Raw genomic sequence first — 23,713 nt, forward strand, 5'->3', positions numbered from 1 at the left:
GAATGAATGGATGGATGGATGCATGGATGGATGGATGAATGATGGATGGATGGATGGATAGTTAGGGACAGTCAGCACTATTTAACACATCCAGTGTAAACATTGTAAAACAGGTTCAGCAAAATGAATTTAATAGCACACCAGGTGATAGATAACAACTTTTTTTTTTACAAAGCAATTAAAGCCACTGGACAAGGCCAAAAGATTCACGTGCAGCTCGACAGATTAAGGATAGAAACTCCTAGAACAAATGATGTCTATATCTAATAATATCACTTTATCTCAGTGCATTCAGGAAATACTGACTTTAAAAGGATAAAACTGTGGACCATATAAACAGATAACCTGAAGATACAGTGCCACTAACCTCAGCTGTCACCAATATGAAGGTGCATTTGTACCAAGTGGTAAAGTTCTGTAAGTTGTTGGTTTGAATTGATAATAACTGAAATAATGTAAGACTAACTGTTACTAGTCTTACTAGATACCTGATATCTTTACTTTCTTGACAGTATTGATGGAGTTGTTGGTGACGTGGACACTGACACTGACTAATGTCTGTCACCCACTCAAACCTGTTACCTCTTTATCCTGGGATACCTCTAGGGCACAGGTGTTGAACTCCAGGCCTTGAAAGCTGCTGTTTTCACAGCAATAAACAGGAAACATACTCAACCACAGAGAGAGAACACAGAGACGACTCAAACACATGGGCATGACCAGGGTGATAGAGGGGTAAACAACAGGGAGATGGGACTGACTTCACAAGGAAACAAAAAGGATGAAGCAAAGGGAAGCAACAAATGTAATAGCAAGGAAAATAACTAAATGGAGAAAATATTCATGACCCTTGTCCAGTGTACTTGCGCTAATGACGAGATAAACAATGCAACATCTCTCTAACGAAGAGAGGACTTTTGTTTTAAAAGGAACCGGAAGTGGCGCAGAGTGGGCGTGTCTCAGCTAGCCGTGGGGAACGCCCTGGATGCGGCTTTCGGACACGCTGAGTGCCAACAGGCCCGCTGATCGCTCGTTGTTTCTTCACCTCGTCACGGCTCGTGTGGACTTGTAGCCATGGCTCACCGCTCTCTGTGCGCTCTGTGTGTGCTGCTGCCGCTGCTGCTGCCGCTCCAAGGTAAGGCTTTGTCCCGCACACCTCACCCCGTCGGCTCTCCTTTTGTGCCGCACTTTGGTTTAAGGCCGAATAACGGTCCATCGGCCTGGAAACGTATCGTACGGTTACTGCAAACCTACTGCAAACCTTTACTGCTTATAGTTCAGCAGCTGGAGTGACTTGTTTTGGTCCCTGTAGTTCTGGGTGCAGATACACGGAAAAGATCAAAGGGAAAACACCCCGTCACCTCTGCGCGTGTGGGTCGCAGCTGCACGTGCACTGCTGGAAATGGTTCTCGTGCTCGGTGATGGAGGATGATGTGACCGGTTTTCAGATGAAGGCAAATCACTGAAAACACGACGATTTAATTTAGTCCTGAGTTGATTTGTTTTATGAAAACCGGAAGATTTAAATGAGCAAAATGTGACTGAATGGTAGAGTGACAAGTACTGCATGGCACACGCTTTAATCATGATGCTGTTTAACAATGGGTAACTTAAGGTCAATATAGTTGGCTGTGGTTGGTAAAAGTTGTAGTGTAAGTGAGGTTTGGATAATGGAAATGTTGTATACCCCCAATACATTTTAAGTCCATGCACACCACTGTTTGTATGCGGAGCTTACTGGAACCAGCTGAAATTTGAGTTACTGTATTTAGGATTAGTTGCATGAAGCTGAACAAGGTCAATAATGGCCTTTAGACTAATGTCACATGTTAGCTTCTCTTATAGGACATGTAGGAAAGATGAAGTTTTAGAGCAGATTTTTGGAGCTTCTTATCTGCAGCTGCAGCTTCCATCATCATCAACTAATATACCCTATATATATGTGTGTGTGTGTGTGTGTGTGTATATATATATATATATATATATATATGTATATATATGTATGTGTATGTATGTATGTATGTATGTGTATATATATATATATATATATATATATATATATATATATATATATATATATATATATATATATATATATATATATTGCACAGTAGAGAAATATAAAAGTTTCTCTACTCATGTTAATTTATTTGGAATACCAGACAAAGCAGACAAAGATTACCACAGCACAGTGAGCTCACAGATGACCTGGCAATACCTGTGAAAAAATTCTTGTCATTCTTCAGTATTTGTTGTCGGGCTCTTTTTTGTGGCAGGAATTTCACAGCGTGTACAGTGGGGCACAAAGCAAAATGGCAGACAATGGGAGAGAATGGAGGGATGACACTATCCTGAAAACTACCAGGGCTTGGATGGATGATGGGCACAGGAAGCCTTAACCGCGGCCCAGTTTCCTTTAATGTTTTTGATCAATGCATTTACGCTAATAAACTTTAAACCAGTGCATCAACTGGTGCTTATAGGAGGCAGACAGCCTGGTGCAGTGAAAACAACGTGCAGCTTATTGCTGCCAAATACGGGTGCTGATCATAGAATTAGAATATCATCAGAAAGTTGATTTTTGTCACCAATTCCATTCAAAAAGGGAAAGTTGTATAATGTTTACATTCATTCCACACAGACTGTTTATGTCTTTTAATTCTGATGATTGTAACTGACAACTAATGAAAACCCCAAATTAGATGTCAGGGTTATAGCTTTGGATTGTCATTTATGCTTAGAAACATATAATCATATAATGCTTAGAGGTATATAATCATGATAGGATGTCTGATCCTTAGTAGTCTGCAAAGACTCCAGAGTGTTCTGGCACACCACACATGTCCTTAGGTCATGAGAGAGGTCGTATAGTAGTATGGGAGGACACCTACTCTGTATCTGTTTAGGTATAAGTGCCTTTTGTTTAGGTGAACTGCTGGACTTCCAGGCATCATCTTTGGGAGTTGTTCACAGGGTCATATTTTGACCCACACACACACACACACCTACACTACACACAGACTGGTACTCTTTGTTCACATACATGCCTGTTAAAGATGGTGCATGAAAACGTGCAGCTCTCGATACTTAGTTGGGCTCCTTTGGCCTGAATTACTGCAGCAATGTGGCGTGGCATGGATTCGATCAATCTGTGGCACTGCTCCGGTGTGATGAGAGCCCAGGCTGCTCTGATAGTGGCCTTCAGCTCTTCTTCATTGTTAGATCTGGCATATTACATCTTCCTCTTCACTATGGGCTTAAGGTCAGGCGAGTTTAGTGGCCAGTTAAGATCAAGGTCCTTAACCTCCTAGGACCTGGCGTCCACATATGTGGACATCACATTTTGGGTTAATGTGGAAATAAAGAAATAATTTTACTGCTACAATATATTCTTTATCATTAACATTGCATTAAACTGTTTATTACATCTACGGGTATCAGATTAACATTTTTATTACAGGTGCAGCCATAATCATTGTATACACACATTGCATGTTGTGCTCATAAGAGTTGATGCTCAGTCTATTGAAGGTTTCAAGCTTTGTGAAGCGTGATGTCTTCACAATCTATTGTAGGTGACTTGGAGCAACAGGAGGTTAAAACAACATACACGCTTACAAACATATGATTTAAACATTTAAACAATTCATTTAGCTTCTAACTGCAGTTGAGCTTGCCTAGTAACAAGTGACAGAAGAAGTGTCAAGAAAGTGTAAAGTGCCCAGGGGCTATTCGGAGAATGAGTTTAATTATCATGTATGGAAGAAAGTACTGGAAAGAGGAACATCTCTGTCTATCTTAGCTATTTTTAAGTGATTATTTACTGTAACTGATGCATATTATGTTCATTTGTGAAGCAGAAGGGGTTGAACCCTGACATGAATAAAACCATTCTGAATTGAGTTGTTCGGAGAAGATCTATGCTGATGTGTTGCAGTATACATCTTCCCACGCCTGTACTCAATAAATCATCGTTTGACTGAACTCTTCTGGGCCAGTGTTGGTTTGTTCCTTTCCTCAGTATCTTAGAATCGGGACATTATTTAGACCAAAATACTCAATTTTGCTCTACAAGGGCCTGACATCCACTGACGAGGACATTATACTGCTACTGTTCTATCAAAATTTGTTTAAAATATCCTCATATGTACCTCTTATTTTTCTTAAAAACAAAAATAAAGTAAAAAAAATCTGGTAACGCTTTGTTTTTACATTCATTGGGCCCCAATCAGCCCAAATATCAAAGAGAAATTGAAAATGCATGCTGTGGAAGAGTTTGGGTCTTAGGAGGTTAAACCAGGTGCTGGTAGCTTTGGCACTGTGTGCAGGTGCCAAGTCCTGTTGGAGAATGAAATCTGCAGTTCCATAAAGTAGGTCAGCAGCAGGAAGCAAGTGCTTCCTGCTGCTAACTTCCTGGTTTATGGCTGTGTTAACCTCTGACCTCAGAAAACACAGTGGATTAACACCAGCAGATGACTTGGCACCCCAAACCATCACTGACTGTGGAAACTTTACACTCCTGTCTTTCTGCTGACTCTGGGAAACACATTTCCCAAGGAAATGCAGAATTTACTTTGATCACAGAACATCACTTTGGACCGCTCAGCAGCCGTCCAGTCCTTTTTGTCTTTAGCTCAGGCGAGACGCTTCTGATGCTGTCTGTTGTCCGAGAGTGGCCTGACACAAGCAGTGCAACAGTTGTGTGTAGTGGTTCTCGAAGCACTGACTCCAGCTGCAGTCCACTCTTTGTGGATCTCCCCCACATTTCTGAATGGATTATGTTTCACAATCCTCTCCAGTGTGGTTATTCCTATTATCACTTTTTTCAACCACATCTTTTGCTTCCCTTCGCCTCTATTAACATGCTCAGCCTCTTTTGCAACGACCTTTTGTGTCTTGCCCTCCTTGTGCAGGTGTCAGTGGTCGTCTTTCGGACAGCTGTCAGGTCAGTAGTCTTCCCCATGATTGTGTAGCCTCCAGAACTACACTGAGAGACCATTTAAAGGCATTTGCAGGTGTTGTGAATTAATTAGCTGATTCAATATTGAACCTTTTCACAATATTCAAATTTTCTGAGATATCTAATTTGGGGTTTTCATAGTTGTCAGTTACAATCACCAAAAGTAAAAGAAATAAACAGTCTGTGTGGACTGAGTGTATACATTATACATCTTTTTCTTTTTGAATGGAATTAGTGACATAAATCATCTTTTTGATGATATTCTAATTCTATGATTTCTATGATGAGTGGGAGTGGGAGCAACACATCGGCTTCAAGGAGCTTTATGTGTCATTCGCATCACATGTTAACATGAGGTGGAACGAAATCATGTTCACACGGTCCGGAGTGAAAAGAAACAAAAATAATGAAGAAACAGAATTTTTTTAATTTTTTTAAGTAATAAATAAATAGTTGTTTTTTTTTGTTTTTTAACAAACAGAAATGAGACAATACAATAAATAATACTATAAGTAGAGTGCAACAACCTGAGTACCAGTGTGGGTATAAATATAGGTGTAAATAAATACTTCAGCAGCAAAGGGCATGATGACCAGCACTGATAAAGTGACGGTGTCAGTAAGTGTCAGCAGTGATTAAGGTGCTACAATATCAGTTCTTGTCCATTATGCACTGAGAAGTCTCACAGCTTCTGGAGTGAAGCTGTTTCTCAGTCTGCTGGTTTTGCATTTAATGCTCCTCAGCCTCCTCACAAAGAGTGAGTGTGCTGGGTGAGTGGGGTCCTGCATGATACAGGTGTCCCTCTTCCTGCATCTGGAGGTGTATATGTCTGTGACGGTTGGGAGGCTGCCTCCGACCACTCTCTGAGCAGCCTTCACCACCCTCTGTAGAGCTGTCCTCTCTGCCACAGTGCAGTTTCTGTGGCACACGTTGATGCCAGAGCACAGAACACTCTCCACCGCACATCTGTAGAAGGAGATGAGGACTGAGCTCTCCGTTCCTGCACGCTTCAACCTCCTCAGGGAGTAGAGCCTCTGGTGAGCCTTCCTGATCAGGCTGGAAGTGTTGTTTTTCCAGGTGAGGTTGCCATCCAGGTACGTACCCAGGTACTTGTAGCTGGGTACTACTTCGACTGCAGATCCTCCAACGTGCAGGGGTGTGTGTGTGTCTTCCCCTCAGGAACACAGCAGTGTTGTGATTCTGGGTCTTTGACCCCGGTGTCTTTGTGTTTCTACACAGAGACACCAATCTCTGTGTTTTAGACTGTTTACTTGTTGTTGTGGTGATCTATGGCTCCTAGCCTCAGTTTGGTGTGCTTATGAGTTTTCTGTTTATGTCTCTGGGGGATGTAGATGACTCTAGGTCATGTAGTTTCCTTTAGGCGTTCCCCTCTGATAGCTCTGTTTAGGCACAAACCTATTGCTGGAACAGTCGAGACAGTTCTACTGCAGCTGGCAAAGCGTGGGACAGCAGGCAGAACTCTTTGTGTGATCTTGTGCACGAGGGACATGACTGAGACGAACGCCGTTCCTGCTGCTCGAACCCCAGTCACACTCAGTCAGCTCCCCCGTAGCACTGCTCTTTATTGAGGTACATGAATATTCATAGGTTCATTAACATATGACATCTCAAACAGGCATGTATGTGAACAAAGAGTACCGTGTGTGTGTGAAGATGTGACCCTGTGAATGACCCCCAGATCTGCTGGCACCTGTTGGAGTCCAACAGTTCACCTAAACAAAGGCACTTTTACCTAAACAGATACAGATGTGTTTACCATTTATCAGAAAGAGAAGGTACGACCTCTCTCGTGACCTCTCTCTCTCTCTTTGTGAGTGTCTCTCTCTCTTTGTGAGTGTCAGACTGAGTGGTTTTCTGTTTTCGAGTCCTTTTTTCACTCTTTACTATCAAGTGTAATAGTTTTGTCCACACACGGTTGTTGTTTGTTTGTTTGTTTGTTTGTTTGTTTGTTTGTTTGTTTGTTGCTGGCTGCTTTGGCTCTGTGCCTGCTGTTGAGGGGCTGCAGAGTCTGAGAGGCTGACGCTGTCGTACCCACTGTGAACCGTTCGCTGTAGGAGAGGTGGTGGGTTTTGACAGCCTGAAATCTACCTCTCATATGGTGTGATTGTTCTTTCTTGATAAGGTAACTAAAGTTGATGATTTGGTGGAGGGAGGTGTCATTTTCACCCCCATTCTCCTGTCGGTTAGCCCTGCTAAAGAGGTTACCATCTCAAATGCACCTCCTTCTATTAAAAATAAACTTTAGCCAAGGAGCTGTCACGGTGTGGCCAACCAGTCTGGCCCATAAAGATGGTCTCTGTGGGGTGCAAGTCTGTGCTCCTTGTTGTGGCAGGTTTTTATGATCCTCAAAGACACCGCCGGTGAGCTAAGAACTAAGCACAGACCTTCTGTGGATGTCGGCTTCTTCACATGCTCCTGTCTGTAATCCCAGACACACTTGATGATGTTGACATCAGGGACCATCACTTCAGTACTTCTTGTTCTTCTTTACGCTGAAGATAGTTCTTCATGACTTTGGCTGTTTGGGGTCCTGCTGCAGAATTCATTGTTCTTGCACCATGACATCAAGAGAAATTCCTTGTTTGTGTACAAACTTACTAACAAAGTGATTGTGAAACACGTAAATGCACTGATGCATTCCTCTCTCTCTCACCTGCCCTGCAGTTCTGCCTCAGGACTTCAACCTGGAGGATGCTCTGGGTGATGAAGACAATAAACCACGTAAGCACAGTGAAACACCACTCACCTGTTTCTGCTTTAAAATCCTCACCATAACATAACGAGGTGCACGTTTGACACAAGTCCGGGTGACCAGCTGTTCATCTGTGTGTGGGCGTTTCCCTCGTTCAACATGGCCCCCAGTTTAAAGGCATCAGTGGATGCAAGATTAGCAGCCAGAGCTGCACCTGAACCAACAGCTACTGTGATGGAGAAACTGAGTACACAAGGATACAGAGACTATCACATGATGTAATAAAAGCACATTTTCCTTTCTGGTTATTGTATGAACTTAGCAATGGATTTTAGAAAGTTTCATTTGAATGAAATTTGCTGTATTTGTCATAAGATTTGTGTCAAACCTGCAGCCTACAGAGTTTGTTTTTTTTAGTTATATAGATACAAATTTGAGGCTGCCTCTCAGTGTTAGTGATATTACTGTATATATGATCCACAAGCATAAAGTAAGATATGTGTGTAGCCTTTAAGAGCTCCAATCCAAACACAAACCAATGCCAACACAGCTGAAAGGGAATCTGAATAAAAACAGATCATATATGCACAAGTTTAAAGTTCAGCTTCACAGATCGTATCATTTCCTCTTTCAGAAAGCTTCCCGTGTGGACAAATGCCACCGTTACATTTGCCAGTGTGCTCTTTTCTCTTGGGATCACAAACAAATGACTAAAATCTTACCATACAAATGTTTTAAATGTCTACAGTTTTGATTGAGATGTTGAGATGTAGTCTGCAAAGCTGGGTTTATCCAGCAGCAGAGCGCATTCAGTGCCTTTGTTTTCCTCAATATGGAGCTTGTTTCACCATTTTGGACGCCAGACATAGAGGAGCACTCTGTGAGCACCCAGCAGCACCAGTGAACCTGCTGGTAATGGATGAGATGCACCCAGAATGATCCCCAAGAGGCCCCACAAGGAACTGGTCCCATCCACCCACAGGCCAGTAACCTGGACTGGCTCCATACTGAGCAGAGTCGGTGTCAGTCCTGTACTGCTGGATGAAACCCAGCTTCAGACTACATCAGCTCCATCACTTATAGATGTTTAAACATTTTCACAAATGAGTACTGTAAGATTTTACTAACTTGTTTGTGATTTTAAGAAAGAAACACGCAGCCAGTTAGAACGCTATCTAGTGTGACTGAATAAACTGTGATTATCTGCTATCATCTCATGAGTGATGGCAGTAAACATATTGACCATTATATATTATTCTGACTTGTATAACAGTGACACCAGCACCTACAAAAAAGCAAACAGCACCATCAGGAGGAGGAGGCGGAGGTGAGAACTTTACAGCATCTTTGCACAGAGTCTGAATAAATGTGGGACAAGAAAATCTGTGTGCTACAACAAATCTGATTGTAACTCTGTGTTGTTGTTTTTTTCTCTTCAGACCTGAATCTGGAGGATTTCTTTAATGATGTCACCACCACCACCACCAAAGCCCCACCCAAGGTTTTCCCCAGGGTCCCTGCAGGCACCAAGGCCCCAGCGAAGCCCAAACCCAAGCCAGGTGAAAGAAAGCAGGGGCCTGTGGGTTAGCTGCAGAGAGAACGAGCTTTGTTACCTGAAATCTTAAGAGCTAGAGCCAGTTCAGTGTTTACATCTCTGAATAAATCAGTGAACAGCAGCCAAGCCCACTTCTGATTAATCAGACCTTTTAAACCATTCGGCACGTCGAGGTTTTCCCCAGGGTCCCTGCAGGCAGAAAACATGAGAATTTTGTCACTCTCAAATATTGACTTATTTTGAATTTGCAACACATATTAGGAGATAAAAGAAGAATATTTTTATCTAGATAGTCTCGGCACATGTATCCAGTCATCCTTCCTTCCATTGTATAAAGCGTGCCAGCACGTTCCCAACTCCAGAGTTTCAAAGGTTTGTCTGAATGATGTTCAGCAAACTTTAAACACGCTTCTTTTTCCAGTGGAGTCGTTGATGGGACGGGTGCATACAGGTCATGGCAGCTGAGGCTGTTACTTCTTTGAAAACATTCCTAGACTGACCATGATACCTGGTTTCCTTAATTAGGAACGCCTGGTGGAGTCTGTGTACGGACTGTCAGCTTGTTTCCTCTTGGTAGTAGCTGGTTGTAAAATGCAGACTGATTTATTTACCAGAGAACGTACTGCTGTTAGTACGTTCATTTAGTTTTTAGTTTCTATTAGTTCATCACTGCTTTAATTATTATAATGGGGAGGGTGCCAGGAGCAATATTTAGGAAATAAAAGTATCAATTCTAGAAATCATAACACTGTGTGATGGCAGAGCGAATTCAGTTCAATTCAGTTTTATTTATGTAGCTCTGAGGCTCCCCTCACTGCGCTTTATATTGTAAGGTAAAACAGATCAGAGTGTCAGTCATGGAAACATCAGAGCCTTTTTACACTGGCTGTCTCCACCAAACTCACAAAAATGACTCATGTCTCTCTGCGTCAGCTCTGCGACACTGGTGACCTGTCCGGGGTTACAACAGCTCCCCCTGAGGCAGCTGGGAAAGAATCCAGGCTGCCTGTCTAAGAGAAGCTTTCAGTTTAATGCTGAATATTTCACTTATTATTTATTTTATTTAACCAGGAAGATCCAATTGAGATTAAAAACCTGTTTTTCAAAGGAGACCCGACCAAGAAGCAGAAAGTGTCTCACAGTTAAAGAAATTACTCAAACACAGGCAGCGACAACACACATGCAAAAATAAAATAAAAATAAAATAAAGATGAAATTCAATAAAATGCAAATAGAAATGTCAAAAATTCAGTTCAAATGACAATCACTGAATAGAAACAGTTGCATGTTATGGACTTGGCCTCAAGGATTCGTAGTTTAGATTTCAAAGCACTTAATGAAATGAAGTCGTTTTCCAGTCGTTCTGCAGTTCGTTCCAAGCTGAGGGGCCTAAATGGACAAAAGCTCTTTTGGAAAGGTTCATTTTGGGCTGACGAAGAGAATAATGACCAGCATGTTTCACTGCAACATATACAGGAAGGCAGCAATCCAGCTATTGCTTTACATATAAAACTGTATAAATGAGCGTTCTTCCGAGTGGCCAAGCAGCCCATCCTACCTGAGAGTATAACTCACAGTGGTGAGTGTGAGATTTACAGTGAGTGATGAACCTCAGAGAAGCACGATACACAGCACGAAGCATTCACATATAGAATATCTCCATAATCGCCTTTTACCTGCTGCAACAGGTAAAAATGTTGCAGCACTTTCCTGTTCAACATCCAGCCATACTCGTGCTCAGCTGTTGATGCACCGTGATGGTAGATGGGCTGATTCTTAGACTGCTCTACTTGAGCATTCAGATCGCTTTATACAACATAAAGATCCATGATGTGGACACACGCATCCACAGTCCAGTGCAGTAAACAGGCCAATGACACACAGTAACCAAAGCATAAGGGAAATGTAGTTACTTGGTTTAATTAGAGTGTAATTAGTTGTTTTTTTTTCTTTCTTTTAACAGTATTGTTTATTTGATCCCTGCTTCCTTTATTTTGCTCTAACACTGATGATTGATCTTTTTACCCCTGCAGCCAGTGATGACTTTAACCTGGCTGATGCCTTAGACCCCAGCAATGACATTAATGGCAAGGATAAGAACGTGGGGAAGGGAGGTGGGTGATGGTGTCCTGCATAAGATCAACATGACTCCTAAATCATCCGATTTCACTAAATGAAGAGATTTCTCATTTCAAATGAGAACATGTCATTTATCTGTGATGTCCTGTTTGTCTGTGTTTCTGCAGTTTTGTGTTAGCCTAAGCTTCCTTAGCTTCCTTTTGACTGTCGAAAGTCAGTTTGGTGCATGGTGTGAAAACTGCTGTTCTTAAAGTTGGAGCCATGAGTGGCACCAAAACGTGGCCTGATTCTTAAAATGCACGAGGCCTCAGTGCTCGTCCTTGGCACCGTGTCAGTCTAAAGGAGTTATCTGTCCGTCCACTCATCTCCATCTCACTTCTCTTTTTCTTTCTGCCATCTCATTTCTTAATTTTTACTGCTTAGCTGTGTCTCCACTGCATCTGTTCCAAACGTAGACTAAGAGGGCCAACTTTGAATTTGTTGCATGTAATTATTTAATGCTAATCAGCCTCTTGTTTGGTGTTTTTGTCACTGGATTGAAAACTCTTTAGTTACACCCTGCCTAATGTCCCAGCTGAGGTGCATAATGACACTGGATCAATGGTCAAATGAAATGATTTTGTTTTTGAATGAGAGAACAGAGGAAACGGGTCAAAAGTGCAGTTCAAGAATTTGTTAGTGTCTGTAAAGTTTCTATAGAAACTTTCAAAGCCATCATTAAAACCTGACAATCTCATCACTCTGTGTTTGTGATTCATTCAGTTCTTTTGTGTTTGAACTGAATTAATGGACTCTTCCAAGCCACTGATAGCCTCTCTCTGACACAGAGCGCTCATTGTTGTCCTCCTCTGCTCCCACGTCTCCTCCTCCCACTGACACACTGCTCTCTGCTTCAGTGTTTAAATGCTGAACACCAAAATAGAGTTTGACAGATCAAATGCACTCATGTTTCATGTTTCAGTTCACATCCAGCTGCGTCTTCACTGTGTTTCCTCCCAGGTCTGTTCTCTGACGACGATTTGTTCGGTTTGAGCACAGATGACACCTACAAGCCTGACAACAGCAACGGCAAAAGCAAAGGTAAGACTTCATGTTACATATTCAACATTTCACTACACCAAAGATGTAAACACTCTTTCCACACGAGGGAATGCGGTGGCAGGTTCCTGTGTCTGCTGTGCTCCTATAACTGAGCTCTGTGTGTGTGTGTGTGTGTGTGTGTGTGTGTGTGTGTGTGTGTGTGTGTGTGTGTGTGTGTGTGTGTGTGTGTGTGTGTGTGTGTGTGTGTGTGTGTGTGTGTGTGTGTGTGTGTGTGTTTCCAGAGAACACAGCAGAAGTGGGCACCATCGCAGGGTTTGCAAGTGTAGTTGCCATGGCGCTGGTGGGTGCAGTCAGCAGCTACATTTCCTACCAGAAGAAGAAGCTGTGCTTCAGTATTCAGCGTAAGCTCTTTACACTGCACAGGTGGTTCAGCGGGGGCGGGCCCTCACTGCTACACTGCTATAAAATGAAAAGCGAGCCGCTGTTAGCTTCAAGTATTTGATCCTTGTTGAATTTGTGGGTTTGCTAACTTATACACAAATAAACAGTTTGTAATTCTTATGGTAGATTAATCTAAATGTGCTTTTTCGGGATTATTGCAGGACTTAAGAGATACAAGCAGCCACTCCTTATGTCTCTAACTATGAATATATTTTATTATCATTACGTCTGGATTAATATACTCACTATTTTTAATTCACTGATGACTTGGTTGGAAATGTTAAAAATTCCCATTTAAACTTCATAGAGCTGTCGTTACTTTTAGGCAAGGCAAGTTTATTTATATAGCACAATTCAACAACAAGGTGATTCAAAGTGCTTTACAGAGACATTAAAAACAAAAACAAATAAAAAGCATGATTTAAAAAACAAAAACAAAACAAACAAACAAAAACAGTATATAAAATCAGAACAGTCGATAAAATAAGTAGTTAAAATGTAAGTTTTGAAATTTAAGCTTAAAAGTGTGGATTTGGTGTTTTTATTCAAATGCGACTGAGAACAGGTGAGTCTTCAACTTGGATTTAAATAAACTGAGTGTTTCAGCTGATCTGAGGCTTTCTGGGAGTTTGTTCCAGATATAACGAGCATTTACAATATTTCAAGAGTTTTCAGCAAAAACAGGACATACGATGGTGTCATCATTTCCATTTCCTTTGAAAAATCAATAATTGATTATCAAAACAGTCACTGTTTATTTATTTATTTTTCTTGATGGAATAATCAATTATTCAGCTCCATCACACCAAGTATGAAATGCAAATGCTAATATTGAAGCTCTACTGATGATGCTTTTCTACCACATGTTGTGAACACAGAGTTGACTGAATTAACTGTGAGCAGTGGTCGAATCATGTTAAACGCTTTTGAGAAATCAAGTAGCAAAAATGTCTTTGTTAATAGGAAAATGTGGTGCAACATGTCAGTTTGGTAAAGACAACTTTGGATGATGTGGTGGAAATTCTTTTATTTATTTACTTCTGCAATGTAAAATAGAAATTTAAGACCAGATCCTGATGGATCAAGTAAAAAAGCCTCTACAAGAAGCAGCTGGTCCATCAGGTTACTTCAGTCTCCAGGAGATAACAGATCACCTCTAACAGGATCACCTCTAACAGGATCATCTCTAACAGATCCTCTCTAACAGATCCTCTCTAACAGGATCCTCTCTAACAGATCATCTCTAACAGATCACCTCTAACAGGATAATCTCTAACAGATCATCTCTAACAGATCACCTCTAACAGGATCATCTCTAACAGATACTCTCTAACAGATCCTCTCTAACAGGATCCTCTCTAACAGATCATCTCTAACAGATCACCTCTAACAGGATAATCTCTAACAGATCATCTCTAACAGATCACCTCTAACAGGATAATCTCTAACAGATCGTCTCTAACAGATCACCTCTAACAGGATAATCTCTAACAGATCACCTCTAACAGGATAATCTCTAACAGATCACCTCTAACAGGATAATCTCTAACAGATCACCTCTAACAGGATAATCTCTAACAGATCGTCTCTAACAGGATACTCTCTAACAGATCACCTCTAACAGGATAATCTCTAACAGATCACCTCTAACAGGATAATCTCTAACAGATCGTCTCTAACAGGATACTCTCTAACAGATCACCTCTAACAGGATAATCTCTAACAGATCGTCTCTAACAGATCACCTCTAACAGGATAATCTCTAACAGATCACCTCTAACAGGATAATCTCTAACAGATCGTCTCTAACAGGATACTCTCTAACAGATCGTCTCTAACAGGATAATCTCTAACAGATCACCTCTAACAGGATAATCTCTAACAGATCGTCTCTAACAGGATAATCTCTAACAGATCGTCTCTAACAGGATACTCTCTAACAGATCGTCTCTAACAGGATACTCTCTAACAGATCACCTCTAACAGATCACCTCTAACAGATCGTCTCTAACATATCACCTCTAACAGATCGTCTCTAACATATCACCTCTAACAGATCGTCTCTAACATATCACCTCTAACATATCATCTCTAACATATCATCTCTAACATATCATCTCTAACAGATCGTCTCTAACAGATCACCTCTAACAGATCACCTCTAACAGATCGTCTCTAACAGATCACCTCTAACAGATCACCTCTAACAGATCGTCTCTAACATATCACCTCTAACATATCACCTCTAACATATCACCTCTAACATATCACCTCTAACAGATCGTCTCTAACATATCACCTCTAACATATCATCTCTAACATATCATCTCTAACATATCATCTCTAACAGATCATCTCTAACAGATCACCTCTAACATATCATCTCTAACATATCATCTCTAACATATCATCTCTAACAGATCACCTCTAACAGATCGTTCTCCTTGTAGTTACATTTCTAGTCTAATTGGCTGGTCATGAATAGAGGTGGCAAAAGTACAGACTTTCTGTACTTAAGTAAAAGTAAAAATACTGGTGTTTAAAAATACTCTTTCTTTAGCTCTGTGTCGTCTCTCCCTGTGAAATCCAGCAACACACTGTGTGACAAACAGTTTGTGTGTTTGCTGATGTTTGTTGAGCTGATTGAAACCTTGTAGAAACATTTTTCTCTTAATGCTGGTTGGGCTGGCTACATGTTGACTAAACAGACGGACACTTCAACCCCCGAGTATAAACGCTGTAGATGATACAGCTGATGCTTTAATAACAAGCCTGTTTAGAAACTGTAAAGAGTAGAAAGGACAGATATTTGTTTAAAAATGTAGGAAGTAAAAATCAAAAAGTGGTTCGAAAGATACAAATACCTGAAAATTGTACTGAAGTACAGTAACGAAGTATTTATAGTGAACTGTTTGTTATGTGTTGGCAGAGAGTCTGAACACTGACATGCTTAAAGCCGAGAACCCTGAAGCGGTGGTGGCCACAGAACCACAAGGTAACCCCCCCCCCCCCCCCCGTTATATAAATGCATATAAACGTACAGTGGTCCCTCGCTATAACGCGGTTCACCTTTCACGGCTTTGCTGTTTCACTGATTTTTTTTTTTTTTTTTTGTGTGGCAATTTTGCTTTTTTACAGCGCATTGTGTTCTGTGTCCTGATTGGCTGTAGACCATTGTCAATCAATCTCGTGCCGTGTCTCCTGTCCAGTACAGAACTTTGAGCCTGTATGAGAAAAGTGTATAAAATGTGTAGTGAGGGTTTTTACTTTAAAACATCTATAATAACTTTAAAAAATAAAGTTGGCTACTTCGCAGATTTCACCTATCACGGGTTATTTTTAGAACGTAACTCCCGCGATAAACGAGGGACCGCTGAAGTTGTTTCATTGTTTTCAGAACGTGTTGTCACAGATCTGTTAGAATAATGTCTGACAGGAGTGTTTTTGTATCTCTGCAGTGCAGCAGACTCTGCTGGAGCCGCCCAATGCTGAACCTCAGACTGAAGAGAACGCTGTGTAAAAAAGAGCCAATCACCGGACTCCCCAACAAACCCTTCACATAACCCCCCCTACACACACACACACACACACACACACACACACACACACACACACACACACACGCTGAACAGGCAGAGGTCACAGGTTGTCTCTGTGTAGCATTATTGCTGCAGAACCTGGATCTGTAATCCTGGTTTGTCAAATCTCATGTTTTTAATTCTCTGTAACGCACACAGCTCACACCGTGTGGGTTTTACCCCACTAACCACTCACAATGTTTTTTACTGTTATTTATTTGCCAGCATGTACTCTGTGGTGCTTTGCTGGCACAGATTGAAGAATACCTGAAATGAGAAGCTAGCTCACAGACTCAGTCAGTATCCACTGAGCTGGTTTTGGGCACATTTCACTTTATTGATGACATTTTGGTAAACTGATGAGTCAGTAACCTGCTGCATGTTTTTAAAGCAGCATAAAAGAGCATTTGAGGAAGCTGAACTCCAAAGTTAACCAGATTGCTGTGAATCTCAACCAGTGACTTTTATATTGTTTATATTTTGTTTTTATTCTTTGTATTGTGAGTCGTATTTAGGGATAACAGATCATGAAATTCAGTGTCCCTCGCTGAAGCCTAACTAATCTTGTCTTGTAAATCAAAGCTATTGTTTTTGTTGATGCACAAATCTGACCTGAAATATTTATTTGGTCTCTGCTCTCCACACGCCTGTGGAGGACATTCAGCTCGTTGCACTGTTACTACTCTAACCATGTTACTATTAACGCAGCTTTGGCTTTAATCTTTCTTAACCAAGTACATTAGTGAGTGACTAAAAAATGAAATCCCAACACCTGTAAGTATTACAGTGTAAATAGCCTTATAGAAAAACTCGTTTCTAGTTTGTTTCAACCATTAATGTAAATGATGCTGAAACATCTGAGCGGTTAATAAAACACCTTATAGTCAATGACAAGTTCAAGCCTAGAATGGGAACTCCTCAGATGGGAAACAGCGCCCACTCTGTGCGCCCACTCTGTGCGCCCACTCTGCACGCCCACTCTGCCATATTGTCTTCTTTAAGGGGGAATAGGGATTATTGATTGGAGGGTCTTTACCTTACACTATGAAGAACTGGAAGTTGTTTCCCACGTGTAAAGCTTGTGAGAGTAAGAGGACGAGTATTGTGCCAAATATGAAAAGTCAGATAAGCAGTAAATGCACTTGATGTGAGTGAGGATGGTGAAGTCTGTTCCACATCAGTTTCAGCTTAAAACTGCGTCCCGTGAGCTGCTGCTTCTCTCTGAATCCTAAACTCCAGCATTTTGTTCCCGGGGAAAAAAAGCTGACAAGTCTAACATGAGTAGTTAGTAATACTGGTGACTGAGTTCTTGTGTTGGGTTTGTGGAGCTCTGAGGTGACTTTGACTTTACGTTTGTGAATTTTTCTAGAAGAAACAACGTCACATGAAAACAGGTGAATTCATTCAAAACAACTGTAAAGTGAGTAGTTATATTAGTTAAGATTGTTGTCAAACAGTTATCCCATAACAAACATAAATATTTAAACAGGGCTGTTTAGCCATTAGCTTGGAGGCTAATCCATGTCAGGTCCAGCTTATGGTTCCTTCTTGTGTCTCGTGGTATAGCTCTCCTCTCGTACTCGGAAAGATTCAGTGTAATATTTATTTGCATTTAGTTCCACAGCCCAGCTGTATGCTACACAAGGGGTTTGCCTACTTTTCAGATTTTTCAACAGAACAGTGGAACTTTTAGTAGATGTGTAACCTTCATTCATGGTATCCTAATAAAACACATTAGTTTTTCTGAATTGTTAAAACACATTTCCTAAAATCTCATCTCTTTGTGTCAAAACACAAACTGCAAAATTCAAGCTACACTCACAAAACCTTCAACTTGCCTTGCAAAACCAAACATTTGACCCAAAACTATTTTAACTTTACTCAAAATCAAGCTCTACTGTCAAAAACCACTCAAAACCAGCCAATGTGCAAACACAACTTAGCAACGATTACACCCTACAGACAAAAATTCAAATTTTGCCTCAGCATCAAGGCTCTGTGCTGGGTCAGGCCACAGGACTTCATCCACATCACATGTTATGGTCTCCCTTGCAAGGCAACCAGGAAAGAATCCTTTAGGATGCCAAATCAGCCCTGGCAAGATTCCAGTCCTATCTCACCACATGCTCCATTCATTGCTTGAAGTAGATTTTCCCGTGTAAGGGTTTTGGTCGTATACTTTCCATCTCCATGCTTAGAAAAACTCCTCAGTAGTGTTCAAAAAGGGAGAGTATGGTGGAAGAAACACATTCATAAAATGCTGCTCATTGTGAAACCAGTTGCATGTTCTTGGACCACAGTGAAAGCTCACATTGTCCTAAATGATATGGGATGCTCTGCCTACTCGCGATCTCTCTGCTCAAGCAAAGCATCCTGTAGACCATCCAGGAATGTTGCTAGAAGTTCGTTTTTGTACAGCCCAACAGTAACGTGACTGTGGAGAACCCCATAGCTGCTGATGGCAGCGCAGATAGTTACGTTTCCACCACGCTGACCAGGCAGTTCAATAGTGGCACTTTGACCTATGATGCGACCTCCTCTTCTCCTTTTTGCTAGATTGAATCCAGCTTCATCCACAAAGACGTGTCCATGAGGCCTAACCATTGAGTCAAGCTCAAAGATTCTCTGTACACAGTGACAACAAAGTATATTTAGTTCTGTAAATGACACAGTATGATGTCTGCATGTGCTGCATCACAGACAGCACATTATACTTTCTAGTATTGAGTTTACTGTAAAAGTTTACTTACTTGCACACATTGACATCGTTGCTCTTTCACTCTCTCACAGTTTCTCTCAAATGGTCCCGATAAACTTGTTTCATTCTTGTCTTGTTGCGTTGCAGGACACGGTCAATTGTTGACAGACTCACACGATTTATTCCCCCAAAAAGTGTGCTGTCTTCTATAATCTGCTGCTGCATTTCACGCAGTCGAATTGCTTTATTCTGACGGACCATATCCACAATAAGTGTCTCCTGGTGTTTTGAGAACATGCGTGTTCTTCCACCCTCATGTGGCCGTCTTTCAATTCTAAACAAAACACCATTTGGATATAAGTACACACACACTCATGTTTTCAGGTTTTCACACGGTAACATGGAGAAATTATTTTTCATTGTCTTCTTACTGAGACAGTAAACTTTTTACCTGTTTTCTTCTCTGAAAGTCCGGGTTATAGTAGCCACTGAGGACCTGCTGAGGTTTGGTTGCACACGTTGCCCTGCCTCCCTCACTGCCATGCACCAGAACATGATCTGTGACAGTTGCTCGAATGTCGTTTGAAATTACAGCTCTTCTTCTTGGTCTTCGTCCTTGCCCAACACCTCTGACACGGACTCCTCTTCCTCTTCTATTGTATTGCTCCATTGTTGGATCCACTCATGCCATTTGCATTTCATAAGACTTATATACTGTTTAGTAATTGGGTTCACTGATTGGACACGTGTGTTTTCAATTTTAAGTGGCATGGTGTAAATGATGACAACAGTGTGTTAGTTGTGTTTAACTTCTGTAGCCTGTTTGCACCATTCTGGGTACAAGTGCACCACACTGCTAAATGTGTCTTGTGTTTGAGAATGTGTTTAGAGTTTTGATAAATAGGAGATTCAGATTTGCAAATGGTGTCCTAACCAGATGAATAGTGTTTAAGATTTTGACAACTGTGAGATTGATTTGATGAAAGTGTTTTGGTAGTTGACAGTTTACAATGGGCTTTAGTGTTTTAGCAATTCAGAAAAACTCTATGAAACCTATTTCTCTGCAGAGTTACTGAGCAAAGATCATATCAATCTGATGGATGTGGAAATGAAATTCAGCATCCCTCTTTGAAGAATAACTAATTATCTGTTGCACATCTAAGCAACCAGTGAAACCAGTAAATGTTTACCTTATATCAGTAACAGAACTTAGACGTAAAGACAAGAAGATTGTGTATAAATAAATAACCTTCAGCATCCGCGCAGACAGATTCCCGAGGCCATAATCAGTCCAGGTGACATCGTCTCTGACAGCATCTGTCTCGGACCTGGCCGCTGCCATTTGGGCTGATTTGGGGTTTTACTGATATTCCAAATCTCACTACGTCCCAAACAAACTAGTTTAACTGTTGATCCAGGAATAACGAAGACAAACCACTGGCCGACTCCCTCATTACTCTATTAAAAAAGACATTTCAGTTTCTGCTGGACTAAAATGGGTGCGATAGGAACATTAGGGACCGAGTGGAAGGAGTTTGGAGCTGGCACCGCTGCACAGAACCTTCGGGTTGAGTTGGTCTGTGTTTGAAAAGGTTCAGCCGTGTCGACGATGTTAGCAGCCGTAGTTAGTTTAAGGGTTTAGATAGTGCCCTGAGGAATGCTTTCTGAAACTGAGCAGTTCTGTTTGTACTAGTGTGGTAGCATATATTCCTGCTCCATTTAGACTATAGACTTGTGTGTGTTTGCACTGTTAGCTTGCTTTTTTATACTTTGTACTTGGACTTTTCCTAATAACTTAACTTTTGAGGATAGTTGATGCTTCCTGGTGAGTGAAAGTTTTTCCAGCTTTCCATTGAGTCTTGGATGTTCCAAAGCAAGAAAGCTCTCATTAACGTTCCTGCGCTGTGTCTGAAACGGTTTCCTTTAATGTCTGATATATTAACCTTTTTGTAGCACAAACCTGGAATGAGGGGATTTGATTTATTCCACACACAGCATAGATCTAGTAAATAAGCTCATGTTCATTCATGTGTGGAACAAAGTGTTGTAATAAGAAAGTCAATTAGTTACATTGTATATATCGTATGATTGTTTTACTGTCTTCAGTTTGTCACTTTGGTGATTGCCATCTTTTGTTGTTGTTGTTGTTGGGAGGTTAGAATGTGTGAGCGAAGGATCAAGTACAGAAAATGCACAAGTAACCATATCGAACATGAACATGCAGTAAGAACCACCACTGTGCGTGTGTCCTGTGAGCTGTAATAGAGTGACAGTACAGTCATCCAGCTGTGCTCGCAGCCTAAAGAAAGGAAGTGTTACAGTCAGGATGCAGCACCCTGGTCCTGTCTGTGCTGCCTTCAGACAGCAGCCTGTTCCCTGGTGTTACTCTGGTAATAACACACATCTATCAGCAGCTTCTCACAGCTTTACTGTGCTCACTGCGTTTCACTTTGAAAACAGTTCGACTGGAAAGGCAGGAAGGAAAAGTGCTGCAACTGGAAGGTGGGATCAGATTAACAGGTTCATGTCTGGAAAGGGTCTTTTTTTGTATATTTGAGAGTTTCGTGATGATTTCACTTCATGTACATGTCTTTGAGGTTGGTCATTAAAGTAGGATGTATGTGAACATGTATAACCAATATTCTATGGCTAGATAAATCTTTGTGCGTGTGTGAGAGATGAACGGTTAATGCTAAAAAGAGAAAAATAACCCAGTTTGTGGCCACAGTAGCCATTAGCATCCTTAGCTTTGTCTTATTTTCTTAAACTGATCCGACTGATTCCTGCGCTGGGTTGTGTTTTTTAGGCCGTGTGTTGTGTTTGCAGGTGTGGTCTCTGTGTAGTTGGCGGTGCTGTTTAAGACTCTGCATACCTGTAAGCTGTAATCCAAATGACGCTTCTCTTTTAGCCTTATACCCTGCAAAGTCCCACAGGAGCGCACCGCAATATTCATGTAACACAGCACAGCTGCACCCGAGCGACACCGCAGTCGCCCCCTGTTGGCGACAGGTGGGGGCTGTTTCATCAGGCTCGGGCTGCTGTAAGCTTCACTCAAATCAAACAAAATAACAAACCTTTCAGTTGGCTGAATGTATTTAAATCTTCATGTTTGAATGCACAAATATTTGGTCTGTAGCAAAAATATGTATTTACCAAAGACAAAGTGCTGATTGAGCCTGCCATGGCCTCTGTGCAGAGTTACTGGATAATCTGTTGTTAGAAAATAATAATAAAAAACTGTTGATTATATGCTTGAATCTGAATGTAACAGAGATGTCCTCGCCTAATGTGAAGCATTTGAATTAGTCTGAGTGTGTATGAGAACATGACTGTTTTATATCAATGAAAAGAAAAAGATACGTCTGATGTCTTAAAATAATGTGTGCTACCCTGTGCAATGCTTGCATTCAGCCACAGTGCATTATTATTGGCACTGTTCTGCTTTGGGGTTTAGTGTGGAATATATGGCACGCTGCAGTTTGGATCTGGGCCCCATGTGATGACCACCGGTACCAGTAGACCTGCTACAGCCCAGCAGCAAACAGTACAATGTTTGATTAAATGTGACTGTGTAACGATTCCAGCTTAGATGGAATGAAACCAGTAGAATGTTTGTCATCAATAAACAGAAGATGTGGCGATCAGCCTTCGTGGCCTGTTGAACAGCAGTGATGTTGGTTGGTAGTAGACTCGTTTCCGCTGTATAAGATCTGCACTGTCTAGAAAAGAGCTTCATCTTTAGCCAGCACCTGTGATGCTGTCACTCAGCCTGGCGTCTGTCCTTGCAGCTGATGATTGCGTCACGCAATGCCAACCAAAATCCTGCAGCCTTACATTTTTATTCAGGAGAACAAGGCGAGATATCTGGTTTCTGTTACAGAAGCCAGCAGCTGATCTGCTGCGTGAGGGTTTTTAACCCTGACTGCCACACACAGGACGCACTTCGTCATCGTACCACACTAACACACATACAAACTTTGATGCATGCTTTTCTCTACACACTGTTTTACTTGTGACTTCCGAGTGTTGCGCTGTCTTTTGACAGTTGAATGTTGCACACAGCTTGAAGTGTAATAGTAAACTGCTTTCTCACTTATTCTTCTGTAGCTTTCTTGCAGTTTGTTACAGCTATTGTTACAATTATTAACCAATAAAGCTTTTTCAAAAGAACAAGGAAAAGACTGGACATCTGAATTGTTTCTTTATTTTTAAACGGCATGTGAGAAGTGAGTATGGCTCCTTGAGGATCTTGTTTCATTTAAAATATAACAAAACTCACTTTTACCATCCATGTTTGTCTCCTTCCTGATTCTATTTTTTTGTATGTTTGTCACTGAAATGTTTAAGATCAACTAATTTAAATGTTAGACAAAGATTTATTGCTGAATTGTTGTAATTCAGCCACATTGGAGGGTTTCAGCACCTTTTTAAGGTCACGCCGCAGCATCTCAATCGGATTCAGGTCAGGAATCCGACTGACTAGCACACACTACACCACTAAAAACTAGTTTGTTTATTGTTCCTTTTGGCTGTGTGTCAGCTTCTTTTTTTTCTGTTGAGTTTGTTCTGAACCTTTGATTCACTTCTTTGGATTTAACGTTTAATGTTTTTCTTCAAACTCTATTAAAATTCAGTTCAGTATTTCACT

At 41.1% G+C, this 23,713-nt stretch overlaps 1 protein-coding gene across 2 annotated transcripts; it reads left to right on the forward strand.

Annotated features, from left to right (window-relative positions):
• The first annotated feature begins 927 nt into the window (after positions 1-927).
• cd99l2 (CD99 molecule-like 2) lies at positions 928-23,641 on the forward strand. 2 transcript variants are annotated; one of them, XM_063470391.1, is made up of 9 exons: positions 931-1,135; positions 7,646-7,702; positions 8,947-9,000; positions 9,113-9,232; positions 11,262-11,342; positions 12,307-12,387; positions 12,630-12,749; positions 15,719-15,784; positions 16,248-23,641. In XM_063470391.1, the coding sequence occupies exons 1-9, from the start codon at positions 1,075-1,077 to the stop codon at positions 16,307-16,309; spliced, it is 702 nt and encodes a 233-aa protein (XP_063326461.1). In that variant the 5' UTR covers positions 931-1,074; the 3' UTR covers positions 16,310-23,641. The 2 variants fall into 2 exon arrangements, with proteins under 2 accessions (XP_063326463.1, XP_063326461.1); XM_063470393.1 differs by lacking the exon at positions 11,262-11,342 and having other exon boundaries at positions 928-1,135.
• Positions 23,642-23,713: the final 72 nt, after the last annotated feature.

Source organism: Pelmatolapia mariae, linkage group LG3_W (genome assembly GCF_036321145.2).
Source record: "Pelmatolapia mariae isolate MD_Pm_ZW linkage group LG3_W, Pm_UMD_F_2, whole genome shotgun sequence".
Taxonomy (NCBI): domain Eukaryota; kingdom Metazoa; phylum Chordata; class Actinopteri; order Cichliformes; family Cichlidae; genus Pelmatolapia; species Pelmatolapia mariae.